Genomic DNA, 17,811 nt, shown 5'->3' with positions numbered 1-17,811 from the left:
CCACGAAGCCTTCTTCCAAGTGCATCCCAAACGTGCTCTATTGGATTAAGGTCAGGGGACCTCGATGGCCAGTCCATGACGTTGATTCCAGCGTTTTGAAGGAAATTTCGTGTCAACATCGCGGTATGCGGCCGAGCATTATCATGGGCAATATTGCCGATGTGACTCTAAATCTTAACTCACTCAATCACACAAATAATAGTAAATATAGGCCCACGATATGGACGTCGAGAATGTAGATTGGCAGCCTGCAACCGATTTCGAATGGTCTGTGAGGACAGTCGACCTCTAAACATCTCAGCCCTGGTTCGTGTAGCCGGCAGAAATCTGTCACGTAGGTGACGTAGGACGATTTGACGGTCTTCTGCTCGTGACGTCACACGTGGACGACCCGACCTTGGGCGATCAGAAGTGGTGCCAGTTTGTTGTAGACGACCTCGCAAGTCATACACAGTACGACGGCTGCATCCCATTGCTCTTGCGACGTCAATAACTGATTTTCCCGCTTGCAACATGCCAACGGCACGTTCACGTTGCACATTGGACAATCGTGGCATTTCAAGTACCGTTAGAACTGTGGTTTAAAAGTGTTTTTTCAATTCTTGAGGCCAATGCAAACACGGGCATATGAAGAAAACTTCGATGCGAAGATCACGTGATCGACTGCACGTGCAAAACCTGATCTGGCACTAACATCATTTGCACGACGAATGGATGGGTTTTGCTAACGTTTTTCTAGAGTCGAAAGATAGGGATCCCATTTCGGATACATAGATGTATCATCAGAAAAAAATTATTCATTATTTTTCAAATTACATTTTGTGAAGTTTCTTTTATTATTAATACAAGTATACGGTATTCATCTTCATCCTACCAGCTTCGAAAATGCCACTTAATTACAGAAGTTCAGTAAGTTTTATAACTGTACAACAGACAAAGGTGTCCACTAACTGACAAGTAAGCTGTTGTAATTTATATAAAACAGATAGATAGCCTTTTAGATAGCCTTTTACAATTAAATGGCGAATACATCTGTAAAATAAACACATTTTCGGTCGTAACTCTATTTTTGTGTGAATAAAGAACGAAAAAGGCAATTTTCGGTATAAAAAGCACCATAACTGTAAGTAGCTTTATCAGTTACACAGGCTAACTGTTGATTAAACAATTCTAGCTATAAAAATACACCTACCTCTCTGGATTCTCAATAGCTGGAACGAAAACGCAGTTGTCAGTGTTATATTCAGAGCCATACTATTTAATACTATTTTCAATAGAATTTACTATTATTTGTGTGATTGAGTGAGTTAAGATTTAGATTCACATCGGCAATATTGCAGCCATATAATACTTTATGGCTATAATACTATATATTTTAATAATCAATAAAGTCATTTCGTAAAATCTGTCCACAATGGACAGTAAAACAACAGAAAGAAATTTAAAACAGGCATGTAAGCATTAAAACATTTATTACTATGCAGGACAATGCAATATATAAACCGGGCTATAGGTCACCAACAACTGAATGTAGATCACCATATTGAGGACTATGGGGACTTACAGTATCGGCGCCACCTGCATGGACACAGGTAAATTTACATAATTTATTCAGATGCTAGCCATGCGTTAAAAGAACACATTTACTACGATTAAAATCACGGACAATGAAAAATACTGTGAACTATCATTTAAGAGCTTCTCGGATTTAATACATAGTACCGTTGGTATCTATGTAAGGTAGTCATATGTCTGCAGCTATGTGCATATTTAATGTCACTGATGTTATCAAGTTATACCACAAATATACTTACGTTTTGCAGTCCTCATTTTCCTCCTCTGGCAGATAATGAGGATGATGAGGATGATGGTGATGGCCAGGCCAACAGATCCTGTTGCTATGGCAATCACTTTAAATTTGCTTGTAGAGTCATCGTTCCCGATCAAAGAGGAAGCGTCCACTGTGGCAGAACAGAAAGACCAGATTATCAAAGTGAAAAAATGAATGTATTCTATGTGGAGATGTATGGGAATATTTGCCTCAGATGTTGTACAAGCGTTGACATGTTCTACACAGTGTACATGCACGTCTTCACCAACCACGACAACTAATGTCATTGATTAGTTCACATGTATGTCTGGCGTGCCGGGGGGACATTCATGAATTTTGATAAATGCTTATATTGTACATTATATCCTCTTTACAAATGTATATTTGATATGCCTTCTAAGGAACTGTATTATGTTTTAACGTAGGTGACAAGTTTTTCCAACCATCAAGTAAAGCATTAACCACACAATCCGTTTTGCTCAACGTGTTGGCAGAACACATGTCAGCGATATTGGGGCTACACACAGACTGTGATGCTTGTTTCAACTGCTGATGTCCCTTGTCTATCGGTAGCAGAGCACGATAGGTTCCCCGAATCAGAAGATGACGCGTGTTTAAGAAACTTCTGTCCGTAACTGATATCGCCGTTGTGACGCCACATGTAGGAGGTGACGGCAGGGTTTGCATCGTCAACATTCAACTTCAACAGCATTCCCGGCCGTGACACTGATGACATCTAGCCTTGTTGACAGGTGGATCTCCGGTGGAACTTATGTCAGACACAAGATTCCAGTTCATGTTTTACAAGGTTTAAAAAATAACCACAGCATCAAACAGTCACAGTGCACAATGCACAATATCATAAGACATTTATACCCTGTGAAAAGAATCCGTCTGATGGTATATAAATAATAGCTGGGACAACCACATCCATAAGAAATTTCTTCCAATTGAAGAGTAGACTGTACAGATGTACAATTTCATATATTATGAGTATGTGTTTACGAATCACTATCAAAAGTGTAGTGTGTTCAAGAAGAGCAAATGTCCTCAACATGTCTACTATAAAAAAAACCTTTCAAGACTTTACTGAGGCTTTGAATGTTGTAACCTTGATTGAACAAGTTCTGAGCAAGAGTCGTATGAAACTCAGCAAAAATAGCTCAACATGAGGGGAATGTTGCCTATCGGAAAGTTAAAATCATCCCTTTTGTCATACAGTCTTATGGGGTGTTTTTAATTGAGAATAGCTAATTACCGTGGAGATTAAATGGGCTAGTTATGCCAAATGAATGTTATTATAACTTGCAAACCAACTACATTTGATGGTCACCGGTCTGGTTAAAAGAGTATGTGGTACTGAATGCATCCCACAATCTTTGTATAAAATGGAGTATTGCTAGATCACCGCTTACATTCACTGGCACTACATTTATTGTTTGAACAAAATGATGCAACGACCAAAGGATGACGTTACCTTCAATATTGTAGCACCGATGTGACATCAGGGCGTTAAGGACAGCTTCTAATACATGTGCAATAAAACTGAACTATAATCATGAATTCATCTCACAATATCAATCAAGTGAGCAATAATATAAAGTAAACAGTTGCTCTTACATTTCATATTTATAGTTGCAGCTGCCCGTCCAGGCGTCATCATGTGCCCATTGTCAGCAGTACAGGTCAGTTGCCCTTGGTCAGACTTGGTTACGTTACGTTTGAGGAAGGTCGACCCAGTACTTGTTCGTCCGTTGTGTGACCACCTGAATGTGTGGACACTAGGGCTGGCATCATCCACGACACACTGCACACGGAGGTCTTCACCGACACCAACAGTAATGGTGTCAGTGCTCGGTTCCAGATGTACCTCTGGCGGGTCTGGGGACATATATGATCTTTTTGTCAAAGGCAAACTTTGTACACTATGCATGCTGCAATATCACATGACACGGAATTTGTAAAACGAATGACATGTTACAATGTTTATTATAAGTAACAAAAGTTTGGAGTATATACTTACTCCTTCATCAGGTTAATCATTCATCATTCATCATTCACCTGATGAAGGAATATGTATACACTCCGAAACGCTGTTTTCCCTGGGTGTACATTGGCAAATGTCTGCTGTAGTGGTTCTTAATTACCAAGTATAGACAATTGAATCAAAATTTACAACAGTAAATGTAGTAAAATGAAACATTTGACATTTCTTGGTGATATTTGTAGCACCGGTGGCTAAACTGGATATCGGGGCTGCAAATTGTCAGGACCTCACTGATCCTATAATCATGGTTTGACTACAATATTCACCATAACACTGATGACTGATTTGTTAGCAACATGCCTTTGGTTTTCATCTCACATCAAGCACACAAGCTGTTCAAAATGACCTTAAACCAAGCTTACAAATATATTATTAGTATTATAGGATATTTATATAGCGCACATATCCAGGCAACTAGTTCATGCTTAAGGCGCTGGTATTTTCCCCTCGATCATTGGATGTCAATCTCAACGGCACATCGTATTATCAATGGGGAGTATACAACTCTTGCAGCCACTAGGCGCACCGAGTTATTGTGGCTTTCTCATCCTAACGAGGTACCCATTCACAGCTGGGTGGACTGGGACACATAGTCACAGTACTTTGTCCAAAAGTTCACTGCACGTTGCTGTACCCGCAACTAGGTGTTTGCACGTATTCATGTGGCCACCATCTGGTCATATACCAACGGATTCGTGGGTTCTTTTAAGTGCACAGGGTTGTGTACTGTACACTAGGGGTTGTGACAACACTGAAAGAGTCTGCACAGAAAGTTGACTCCAAGGTTTTTACACCCGGTCACAGGTGGGCTCGATCCCGGCACCTCAACCTCGCTGGATCACTAGCCTGGCGTCTTAGCCAGCTCGCCCACCGCGCCCCACAAATATACCCTTGAAAAGTAGGGGAACCTAATTTGGAAAGGAGGTATATAAGCGTTAACAATCTTTTCAAAGACAAACATCTTATGAACGCACCACCATTTCTCTTTATCATCCCCTAAACACAACGCATGGAGTGCAGTAGGTGCACAACGCAGTAGGCGCACAGACGAGCATGGGTTGTCATTCTTGATTTTGACGGATTTTAATAAGGTCCATAAATCACTGTAGACCATTAATTTTGACAAACATCTTGCAGCACACAGTTGCTGGTGTTTGTTTCCAGCAGGTTGTTTTTTGTTTATACATGAAAATCCTACACACGCAAATTTCACGTCATACACCAGTCTTTGAAGAGCGATTACTGTACAAACAACTATGGTCATAAGGGAGTGCAAGTGGTGATGCACTCTCAAACATTCATTATTATTATATCAACTTGATTGAATTCGATATATCTCCAGATTTTTTTCATTGTAAATTTAACATGAAGTTCCCCTACTTTTTTAAAAAGTATACTTGAATTCTTGTCAGACAAATAAGCCCTCATTACTTCTCTCCAAATAATCATGTGTCTTCTTCCAAATGCCTTTATCCGTTCTTTTTAAAACATTTTGATGACTTCTATGATCACAATATATTATGATTTTTATGCTTTATACCATGGAACACTTACACCACACGTTGATTCGAGTAGAGACCATCACATTCTGGACAGTGCATGCTAAGTTGCCCGAGTCAGACTTGGATGTTATTGTTTTACTGAATGTTTGTCCACTGTAGGAACGTCCACTGTGTGTCCAGTTGAACGAAGTAACTGGAGTGTTGGAGTAATCGACCATACATACAAGACTGATGGACTGACCAAGAAGGACGTTTAGGACACTACCCGGCGGCTCCAGGTGGATACGCAGAGTATCTGGAAGAAGGGACATAGTAAACAATCATCAAATTATAAGATTAAATACTGAAACAGGAATCCAAATACATACTCAGCATAAATGTTTTGTACGTGTAGCTAAAGGTACCACAACCCCACACCCACCGATTCCCTTCATTACTATCTCAATCAATCTTTATTTACGGTACTGAAAAGGCCGTAGGACTATGGGACATATTTACATACAGTAGCAGTGGGTGCAAAAGAAATGAATATATCGTAAATAATATCACATCTGTAATGCAGAGGATCTATATATTTATTGCATGGAATTTTGTGACTGTTTGATTTTGGGATGACATGATGGTATAGAATTTGTCTGTTCGAGGATTCAAATAGAAAAATTTCTTTATGTATTCTTTTCTGGTATTCGCATACGGTGGACAAAGAAGCAAGAGGTGGTATTCATCTTCTACCTCCTGTTACCCGGCTCGTTATGGGATAACAAGTTTAAATCCTTAAAATAGAATGTAGAATTCCTTAAGTCAATGATCAGTCAAGGAGATGTTTCATCATTTATTGTGAGGTCAAGTGTGTTATTCATAAATACATATGCATAAAAGATATTCGAACAATAATCGAATATACACATTTTGATGGGGAATTAGCATCTCAAACGGTAGAGCTTGTATGTATAACAGATATAATATTTCTTCTTTCAACCTAACATCAAATAATAATCATATTCGGGAATCATTCATACAAATCATTTTAACACAAATCACAATTATACCTCAGCTGTCGTCATATAAAACATATATAAATGATATTTGCCACTGAACCAAATATTTACATTTGTTCACTATCAGCATATTAGTGATGTAAAGTACATCTAATGTGTCCATACATGAGGTGCAATATAGGCACAACTAATCCATGACAACACATCTAGTTCACTTACATATTCAATTAACGACTGAGATATATGCATGTCAATGTCCATGCAAAATAAAACATACACATGATATTGCCACTAAAACATACATGATATTGCCATAAAAAATATATTCCAGTCATGACATTATCTGACAGAATTCGTAGAGTTGTACCAAAGAACTTACCTTAAAATAGAATGTAGAATTCCTTAAGTCAATGATCAGTCAAGGAGATGTTTCATCATTTATTGTGAGGTCAAGTGTGCCGATCGGAAATCACTGACCTCTTTTTATAGCCGAAAACATCACTGATCAATGTTGGAATTCTTTGCGATTGGCCAAAACATATAATACGGTAATTACGATTTTGGTTGGTTGACATAGATCAAACAGTTACTGATTGGACAAGCCGAAACGAGTTTTGGAGGGTAGTAGTCACGTGACCGTGACAGGATAATTGCGTCAGCTTAATTACGGTTTGTTTTACAACCCTTGTCTGGATTAGTTTTTATAGCTGACGTCACATGACCGTGTCACAATGGTAATTGGCGTCAATTAGGTCAGATTTATTGCAGTTTATTTCTACAGTTGTGGCCTGGACATCTGCACGGTGGTCATTAAGACATTTACGGGTGCAATTAACAATTGATTGAGTTTTCAGTTGACACTTTCAATGGTATATGGCTTATGTTAATTATCTTTGCGAAGTGCGTTACATCAGCAGGAGCCATGACATGAAGTGACGTTTCGATATTACAACTCTTCAAAATGAAAGTGAAATTTGTGGCAAATATATATGAAATACATACATTCAGAAAAATATACAAATATGAAGAATATAATGATAAATTGTGCACTGTCACAATACCCTCGGGTGACAACAAGCTTTTGTCCTCAAAAGCAAAAACAAATGAGGTTCAAAGAATGCAAAACATGTCACAATGAATGTTTACACTAATCAGTGGTTGGTGCCCTTGTTTGCCCTTCTAACTACAAAAATAACTGTGGTCATTTGTCATCTATATATGACTGTTGTAGGGGTGAAGAATATTGTACAGACCATGATGGGATATAAAAATAGTAGCAGAATAAGGATGTTTTAAAATTGTACGAATGCGTCTGGCTTTAAAGCAGTTCACGCGGAATTTGTTTGGGATATTGATAGGTTGGCACGAATATTTATTTTTAATTGTAAGTCCTGGCCATTGAATATGAACAGTTGGAAAGATATAACCATCTACATAAATATCATACGTCGTAGTTAGCAAGGTAGCATCCCAGTTGGATGGACATGTACTTAAACTAAGTATGGGGAGGAGTTCACATTGAAATCCTGTTGTAAACTCAAGTGAGATTAAAGTACAGTGTGCCTTCTTGGACTTGAGTTGGTATACGATTACAATAAGCAACATTATGATAATGACGTGAAGCATGATGGGAAGATTGTCCAGGAATGTTGATGTTACCATAGATAGACTTATTGTGGGGGTAGGGGTAGTTGGGTTGTGATACTCAAATGAGGGTTGTTCTGATTTAACCAAAGAAGGTTGTGAAACCAAACAAAGAGTGGCAGCTAGTGCTCTATACTTGAAGAAGAGACAAACATATGCTGGTGACAATACAATGGATATAATTTAGGGTGAAGACTACGCCTTAATTCATACGCTGAATTACATAATCTGTTGCTTTCTCTCCAGAAACGGGATGCAAGAGAAGTCCAAATAGGATGCATCCAAAGAGGAACAAGAGTCCTGAGAAATAAGGAAATCACAGTTAGATGGGAATAAGTCTGGGGGTGAGAAGTGTAAGACGTCTCTTACATATCCCTAGCACTTTGTAGACACATATTTACTATGCACGTTGTTGAGGCTTATTCTCATCATTGTGTTAGAAGGGTGATAGGAAAGAAGTGAAAGGGAAGAGAGGTTATCAAGGTGGAGAATTGAATATTGCTATATCTGATATTGTATGTATGAACATATTTATGAGGCAGCCTTGAAGAAACGTGGCTTTTTCTTACGTACTGTGGCAGTCGTGGTGGCATGGAAACCATCCACTGTGTAGTCTTGCAATTTTTCTGACGCCATTTGGGCTACAGGGTACAGAACTGCATCAAAGGGTGCAGGTCTAAATCTTCTCTTAGGTACTTCAGCTGGTCTTCAGTGGGTGTGTTCACTGGAAGAGCTTGTGAGTTGAAGAACCGTTTGGCTTTGCCTTCAAGAACATAGGCGGGTATTGTCTTTGTTGTTCTTCATTAAGTTTATGTAGCTGGAAAGCATGTTGCAGAAGTCAATGAACAGGTTGACATTGTCCTCACCATCAAACCTGTCAACTCCCAGGTGTTTGATCTTGAAGGCCATTGTGGGTGAAACTTGTGGAACAGCTGGCGGGGGAGTTGTGGGTCTGATGGTTGCCGTTGGCTCTCAGGGTCGAGGTTGTGGAACAGCTGGTGGGGAAGTACTGGGCCTGACTTGACCTTGTTCTATCTATTTGGGAGCTGCTCCGGAGTCCGTAGGCATTGAAGGATGGCGTTGTTCCTTTCTGTTTTGGCATGTGAGAGGTTTTAGGGAAACCCTTTTTCCACCATTTGTTACCCCGCTTGTTATGGGATAACAAGTTTAAATCCTTAAAATAGAATGTAGATTTCCTGAAGTCAATGATCAGTCAAGGAGATGTTTCATCATTTGTTGTGAGGTCAAGTGTGTTATTCATAAATACATATGCATAAAAGATATTCGAACAATAATCGAATATACACATTTTGATGGGGAATTAGCATCTCAAACGGTAGAGCTTGTATGTATAACAGATATGATATTTCTTCTTTCAACCTAACATCAAATAATAATCATATTCGGGAATCATTCATACAAATCATTTTAACACAAATCACAATTATACCTCAGCTGTCGTCATATAAAAACATATATAAATGATATTTGCCACTGAACCAAATATTTACATTTGTTCACTATCAGCATATTACTGATGTAAAGTACATCTAATGTGTCCATACATGAGGTGCAATATAGGCACAACTAATCCATGACAGCACATCTAGTTCACTTACATATTCAATTAACGACTGAGATATATGCATGTCAATGTCCATGCAAAATAAAAACATACACATGATATTGCCACTAAAAACATATACATGATATGAAATTTATATTCATAAATAATATATTCCAGTCATGACATTATCTGACAGAATTCGTAGAGTTGTACCAAAGAACTTACCTTAAAATAGAATGTAGAATTCCTTAAGTCAATGATCAGTCAAGGAGATGTTTCATCATTTATTGTGAGGTCAAGTGTGCCGATCGGAAATCACTGACCTCTTTTTATAGCCGAAAACATCACTGATCAATGTTGGAATTCTTTGCGATTGGCCAAAACATATAATACGGTAATTACGATTTTGGTTGGTTGACATAGATCAAACAGTTACTGATTGGACAAGCCGAAACGAGTTTTGGAGGGGTAGTCACGTGACCGTGACAGGATAATTGCATCAGCTTAATTACGGTTTGTTTTACAACCCTTGTCTGGATTAGTTTTTATAGCTGACGTCACATGACCGTGTCACAATGGTAATTGGCGTCAATTAGGTCAGATTTATTGCAGTTTGTTTCTACAGTTGTGGCCTGGACATCTGCACGGTGGTCATTAAGACATTTACGGGTGCAATTAACAATTGATTGAGTTTTAAGTTGACACTTTCAATGGTATATGGCTTATGTTAATTATCTTTGCGAAGTGCGTTACATCAGCAGGAGCCATGACATGAAGTGACGTTTCGATATTACAACTCTTCAAAATGAAAGTAAAATTTGTGGCAAATATATATGAAATACATACATTCAGAAAAATATACAAATATGAAGAATATACTGATAAATTGTGCACTGTCACAGTAGAAACTTCACGAAATGCAATTTGAAAAATAATGAATAATTTTTTTCTGATGATACATCTATGTATCCGAAATGGGATCCCTATCTTTCGACTTTAGAAAACGTTAGCAAAACCAACTCAAACCCATCCATTCGTCCTGCAAATGATGTTAGTGCCAAATCAGGTCTTGCACGTGCAGTCGATCTTCGCAGCGAAGATTTTTTCTTCATATGCACGTGTTTGCATTGGCCTCAAGAATTGAAAAACACTTGTAAACCACGGTTCTAACGGTACTTGAAATGCCACGATTGTCAAATGTGCAACGTGAACGTGCCGTTGGCATGTTGCAAGCGGGAAAATCAGTTATTGACGTAGCAAGAGCAATGGGATGCAGCCGTCGTACTGTGTATGACTTGCGAGGTCCTCTACAACAAACTGGCACCACTTCTGATCGCCCTAGGTCGGGTCGTCCACGTGTGACGTCACGAGCAGAAGACCGTCAAATCGTCCTACGTCACCTACGTGACAGATTTCTGCCGGCTACACGAACCAGGGCTGAGATGTTTAGAGGTCGACTGTCCTCACAGACCATTCGAAATCGGTTGCGGGCTGCCAATCTCCATTCTCGACGTCCATATCGTGGGCCAATATTGACACCGTTTCATCAACATCAACGTCTGCTGTCGGCCCAACGTCACCTCCGATGGACCCAGAGAGACTGGAAACGAGTCGTCTTTAGCGATGAATCCAGGTTTACCCTCAGATTCGCGGACGGCAGGCATAGAGTCTGGAGACGACGTCGTGAACGGTATGCCCAATGTTGTGTACAGGAAGTCGACAGATTCGGGGGTGGAAGTTGGATGGTGTGGGGTGCTTTCTGTGGGAACAACCGTTCCCGACTTCTGGTCATCCGTGGAAACCTCACAGCTGCTTACCGCGACCAGGTGCTCACCCCTGAACTCGTTCCTTTCATGGCGGCTCATGGCCCAGGTCTACAGTTCCAGCATGATAATGCTCGGTCGTATACCGCGATGTTGACACGAAATTTCATTCAAAACGCTGGAATCAACGTCATGGACTGGCCATCGCATTTTTATTCTTGTGACTTGACATTCTGTATACCCATGTTTTGGAACGGCGGTGTAGCCTAATGGAACTGATTATGGCACTGTCAGTGTATCGAGTACATCACACAGATCTCAGCAATGAAATAATAACAATTTAACCATCTTACCATCTCTTGTTGTTTTTTAGTGCCCTGTAGACAGAATGTGAAGTTTCTTTTTTGACTCAGTATATTTACCTCTATCATCGTAAAGCATCATCATGTTCTAACATTTTTGGGGAATCTGGTACCTGGCATTTTCAGCAATGTTATCCAATATTTTATTACTTTCATGTAACTAAACATATAGTATCTGAGTCCAACCTTAAATAAATAGTAGATCACTACTTTGTCCAACCCAACTGCAGCACAAAATGTGCACTACTTCACCAGCTCGTTTTGGCCACGAAAGACATACTACCCCACACCACAACTGTGTCAAACCCGCCTCCACGTCACACCACCAAACATCACTACATTGTCAAACCCACAATCTCATCACACCACCCCACATCACCACATTCTTAAACCCATATCCATGTCACACCACCCCACATCACTACATAGTCATACCCATCTCTACGTCACACCACCCCACATCACCACATTGTCCAACCCACAACCTCTTCACACCATCCCACATCACCACATTGTTCAACCCAACTCAGCGTCACACCACCCAACATCACTACATTGTCAAACCCACCTCCACGTCACACCACCCCATGTCACTACATTGTCACACTCACAACCTCATTACACCATCCCACATCACAACTGTGTCAAACCCACCTCCTCGTCACACCAACCAACATCACATTTGTGTCAAATCTACCTCCACGTCACACCACCCCACTTCACTGCATTGCCAAACCCAACTCCACGTCACACCACCCCACATCACAATTGTGTCAAATCTACGTGGAGATGTATGGGAATATTTGCTTCAGATGTTGTACAAGCGTTGACATGTTCTACACAGTGTACATGCACGTCTTCACCAACCACGACAACCTTTGTGTCATTGACTAGTACACTATCCAACCCACCTCCATGTCACACCAACCCACATCACAACTGTGTCAAACCTACCTCCACGTCACACCACACCGCCTCAATACATTGTCAAACGCGTATCTACGTCACACCATCCAACAACACAACTATGCAAACCCTACCTGCACGTCACACCACACCACATCACAACTGTGCCAAACCTACCTCCACGTCACACCACCCCACATCACAACTATGCCAAACCTGCTTCCACGTCGCACCACACCACACCACATCACAACTATGCCAAACCTACCTCCACGTCACACCACACCACATTACAACTATGCCAAACCTACCTCCACGTCACATCACACCACACCACATCACAACTGTGCCAAAGCTACCTCCACGTCATACCACCCCACATCACAAATATGCCCAAACTACCTCCAAATCACTCCAATCCACATCACAACTATGTCAAACCTACCTCCACGTCACACCACCCCACATCACAACTATGCCAAACCTACTTCCACGTCACACCACACCACATTACAACTATGCCAAACCTACCTCCACGTCACACCACCCCACATCACAAATATGCCAAAACTACCTCCAAATCACTCCAACCCACTTCACAACTGTGTCAAACCCACCTCCACGTCACACCAGCCCACACCACAACTATCACAGCACCAAAAACCGGAGTAAACCATTGAAATATACGTAAATACAGTAGGAAATACATGCCATGACCGGGTTTACGTATGTTTTCAGATATTTCCTAACTTCGGGCATATATTTCATATGAATCTTTACCTTTGAAACATATGCTCATCGTACATTTTCGTATGCATAAGCACCTCGTTCATGTATGCCCTGACCGGATTGTCGGGGATTTCCAAATATGAATTGCAAAACAGATACCCCGGTAAATACATGATCATACAGTATTTCCAATGCATTTCTTTGAATTTCAGTGGGTGCTGAAATTTCCGATTTCGTTCTAAGTTTACTCGGGTTGGAAACATGTGAATTTACTTAGGTGGGGAAACACAAGCAAATTTTCAAATTTGCAAATGTTTACACACCTTAGACATTTAGGTATCATACCGGATTTCAGGGGTATGTATATGAACGGTTCATACACCATCATGTTACCTGTACTCAAGCAAGATAATCATATGTTTCCATCATGTGAATTACTTCACAATTTAGTACGTTTGAAATCAACGTTCACATGACCTCAATATTCTTATCACCAAAGAGCCTGACAAAGAAAGCGGTATTACGCAAGCTAACACGCCTTATTAAGCTGCACTCGCTCTTGCTACCAATATCAGTTACGCCTTGTCTGTGGTGTTGGCAAATCTTGTGAGGTGCATGTTTCGAGGGATTGAAAGGTTCAGTGGTGAACAAAGGGCGATGCGTTGCCCCCTTTGTCCTAGCAAGTGTCCCTAGATGCCCCAAAAGAATACGATTGGTCTCTCTTGGAGCACAGTCAAATATGCTACACGAACCAACTCGTAATTTCTTAAGTCTGTTCTGCTCGCGCATCACTACTGTACAATAATTGTGGCAGTACATAATTGGAATATTATTGCACTTGCTGTAATAAATGCCATACATAAACTTTAAAGTTTGTCTCACTAACGCAAAAGTATACAATAAGAAACAATGCCATATCAAATTATATATTCTGTGAGATATGAAATGAAAAATTGTTTTTATCGAGTAGCGATTATGACCGGATAGCACATGCGGGTGCGTTCTCTGCGTATATCATAGACATGTTGGATCTCCGTGCCTTTTGTGAAATTCGTCTATATTGTCCTGTTTAAATTGACGATCCATAACTCAGATTGCGAGTAAATATCACGTAATTAATTGTGATGTCGCATTGCTGTAAATTTCCCTGTCGAAGAAGTCATTCTCACAAGATGTATATTCCCTTGTTTGGAAAAGATCTATGGCTATTACGCCCCAGTGTTGCTAAACATCTTATAGGCCTTTAGTCTGACACAGACGCGGAGTGAGTGAGTGAGTTGAGTTTTACGCCGCACTCAGCAATATTCCAGCTATATGGCGGCGGTCTGTAAATAATCGAGTCTGGACCAGACAATCCAGTGATCAACATCATGAGCATCGATCTGCACAATTGGAAACCGATGACATATGTCAACCAAGTCAGCGAGCCTGACCACCCGATCCCGTGAGTCGCCTTTTACGACAAGCATCGTCGCCTTTTATAGCAAGCATGGGTTGCTGAAGGGCTATTCTACCCCGGACCTTCACGGGTCCACAGACGCGGACATCGCATGTTCAGGTTCTGATCTGACAGGGGCTGAAAATATCATTCCGACATGAATACAATATCTCAGTGGTTTCCTAAGTAAGTGGAGATCTTTCTACAACATTGGAAATAAATCTATCGTTGTCCTTCTGATATTCCCCCGAACGAAAGCTCTACCAATTTAGGGTACAATGTGTAAGTTACAGAATTGTAGGGAATAGTCTTAAGACTTTTCTACTTTGACCAAGATTCTTCGAACTTGTAACAGTCGTTTGAGAAGATCAAAAGAGAAAAGGGTAGTGCGCGATGTATATGACGGACGTATATGGAGAACGTTCGAAGAACTTTATAAAGTCAATAATAGAAATACCGGTTATGTTTAAAACGCACCTTCAATCTGATAGCCAGAGGGATTATTGTGAAAGATCGCAGTATGTATCATCATAAACGGGCCAAGATAAAAGTACATGTCATTCATCTCCACATTATATCCCTTTTATAGACACGGGACATCGTTGTTACAGGTAGGGCAAACACTTTATTCTAAAGTATCTGCCGGTTTCACGCTACATACATGTGTTCAGATTATCGAGAAAACTAGCGACGCAAGTTCTCCTCCATCACACCAGAGACCACATAATCCATCATATGGCCTTTGATCACCCATATAATTGTATAGATACCCAGTGTTTATTGATAGCGATGAAGCAACTTATCAAAATTTACATCCGACAGTATCATCTGCATAACTCTCTTACATAAGGTGAAATATCACAGGGTTGTCATGGTAACGATAATTTGGCATACTATTTATTGTGTTGTTCTTTAATCTGTGATTAGAATTTAAATCAGTTTTGACGTGAGCATGTTAAGAAAAGAGAAGCTGTAAAGTGAAATGTATTGTGATCGAACCTGTAGGCCTTTGTAAAAATAATTTACAGTAAATTACAGTAAACAGGTTATTCTTCATATCATAGCTTTCAGTAATGATTGTTTTTCCATCGACATGTATGATGATGTTTTGTTACAGTCATGATTATATGTGAATCATCACTGAAATGCAGTTGTTTGTTTATCATTTGTTTATCAATTATTTTAGAAAAAACACCAATTACTCGATGTATGGTATTGTATCAATGCAGCTGACATGTATAAAATATGTCCAAACATATTTGTATATGAGGAAATCACACTTGAATTTCCATGGTGGTAAGACTTCCGTCCGTAACCCCCAAACCTCCCCACCCCTACCCCCTTAAATTTTAACGATGAGGAAAACTTTCTTTGAGTGGCATTTATATGTCTTTCAGTATGTTCAGATTAAATAAACAAAACACGTTAAAACTCATCCTTATCAGATGAGGAATATATATTCAGGTGATATGATTTGACAAGAATGAAATTTAAGGGGGGGGATACAGACGGAAGTCTTTCCACCATATTTTGAAGCTACTGAAATCATCAAACGTCCAACGATAACTCTTCAGGTCTCATAAAAAATGAAAGTTGGACAAGCCCTCAATACCACCTAAATATAAGGCTCTGCAGCCCATATTGCTTACACGAAAAACATGGCTTGCTACGTGCCTGGCAAACGCACGAGAATTGCAATACGGGCCTCTAACCACTGATTCTCCGTGACCTGGAGACACATGTGAGTGAGCGTGTGTTGGGACGTAGTCTGTCATACAGACCCTGAAGCAAATATATCCAAGCCCACGCAAGTCTACAAAATGTGGCAAGTCTAGATTTTCACAGCTTCAGGAGAAAGTCTCAGGGCTCCTTTTCCTTATATAATATTCTTTTTTTTACTATCAACTTTTTTTCTGTAAAATATGTTCATATCAGAGACTAGTTGTTAATCTAGTTCTGACGGGTAGAAGACAAAAGACAAAATGGATACTAGTGCTGTTACATTTTTTAATTATATATAAACATTCGTCCTTGTCTCGGGATAAATGTATATTTTCCACCAAATGTACATTCGGAGGATATCGAAATCTAGGTTAAGCTAGTTGAATTATATTTACAATTAAAAGACCCAAACAATGGTGTGTTGTCCACATTTTTGGTTTTCCATAGTCACAGAACGATATTTTCTCCCCTTCAGTCTCTAGGAAAACTCACTGCAGGGTTCGGGTTATGGAGAGCCATACCGAACACCCACAGCTGGCGGGACCAACATCTCCAGTAACATTTACATCTGCCAACGCTTAATTCGCAAGTGGTGAGGCAATAAGCTTATGAGACTAAGGGTCCTGTACCATGTTTGTGAAATATCTGTGATGCCTTATATGAAGTCTATCATCTAAGCAAGTCTAGCTATGTATGGCGTTAAGTCACTGCTTTAAGAAAGGCTCCTTTAGAATTTTATCTGGTCAATATTAGTGTTTCCATCATATCGGAAAATACATAGACTAACGCTTAGTGTCTGAATATATATAATTTTGATAGTAACAAACAAGCCCATTTAAATTGAGCCCCAGGGAGACACGAGATTCAGTCCGGCTAGCCATGGCTGCAGTTAGCTATAGATATGTTTACTTTGTAACCCGACCCCCAAAGGGAGTTAGGGTTCTTGCAGATGTTAACAGACCCTGGACCTGAGGAGATCTAGACTTGCTTCATTTAAGGCTTTAGCATTGCACAGAGGGCTTGGCAGTAGGGGAAATAATGTGGTTCAGGGACTGTGAGTCAGACTAAACAGTAAGGAAAATAATGTGGTTCAGGGACTGTGAGACAGACTATAAAATGCATGGCAACCTACACTTCATTGTGCCTATCACTTTAAAACACAAGGGTTATTTGCTTTGGGTTAACTGACAGGCTTTCGGTGTCAAATTATTTGGAACTCCAGCCAAAGGTGATGTTATGCTGTCTGGAAATATGGCCTTTTTGTAATGCCATAATGATAAGCGATTGTTGTACATATGATGT

General features: G+C 40.0%; 2 protein-coding genes across 2 annotated transcripts in view; both read right to left on the bottom strand.

Annotated features, from left to right (window-relative positions):
• Window positions 1–1,188: 1,188 nt before the first annotated feature.
• Window positions 1,189–8,658, bottom strand: LOC124292048 (B-cell receptor CD22-like). The gene is made up of 5 exons (XM_046729124.1): window positions 8,592–8,658; window positions 5,433–5,675; window positions 3,452–3,712; window positions 1,815–1,961; window positions 1,189–1,211 (listed from the first exon to the last, which is right to left on the bottom strand). The coding sequence occupies exons 1-5, from the start codon at window positions 8,656–8,658 to the stop codon at window positions 1,189–1,191; spliced, it is 741 nt and encodes a 246-aa protein (XP_046585080.1).
• Window positions 8,659–8,899: 241 nt separating this feature from the next.
• Window positions 8,900–17,811, bottom strand: part of LOC124292039 (scavenger receptor cysteine-rich domain superfamily protein-like) — a 66,521-nt gene continuing 57,609 nt past the window's right edge. The window contains exon 10 of the mRNA XM_046729114.1: window positions 8,900–9,112. Within this exon, the coding sequence (XP_046585070.1) occupies window positions 8,900–9,112 (213 nt within the window). The remainder of the gene's footprint in view (window positions 9,113–17,811) is intronic.

Source organism: Haliotis rubra, unplaced genomic scaffold (genome assembly GCF_003918875.1).
Source record: "Haliotis rubra isolate DU_JTF1 unplaced genomic scaffold, ASM391887v1 Scf1133, whole genome shotgun sequence".
NCBI lineage: Eukaryota > Metazoa > Mollusca > Gastropoda > Lepetellida > Haliotidae > Haliotis > Haliotis rubra.
The sequence above is the reverse complement of the archived record's forward strand: the minus strand, read 5'-3'. Positions and strand labels throughout refer to the sequence as shown.

Bases quoted from the DNA above. Each gene is read 5' to 3' on its own strand.
- LOC124292048 (XM_046729124.1), bottom strand. From the start codon at position 8,658: ATGGCGTCAGAAAAATTGCAAGACTACACAGTGGATGGTTTCCATGCC. The intron at 5,676-8,591 runs GTAAGAAAAAGC...CCCTTCTTCCAG, and splicing joins CACCACGACTGCCACAGTAC to ATACTCTGCGTATCCACCTG. The intron at 1,962-3,451 runs GTAAGAGCAACT...GTTCTGCCACAG, and splicing joins TGCAACTATAAATATGAAAT to TGGACGCTTCCTCTTTGATC.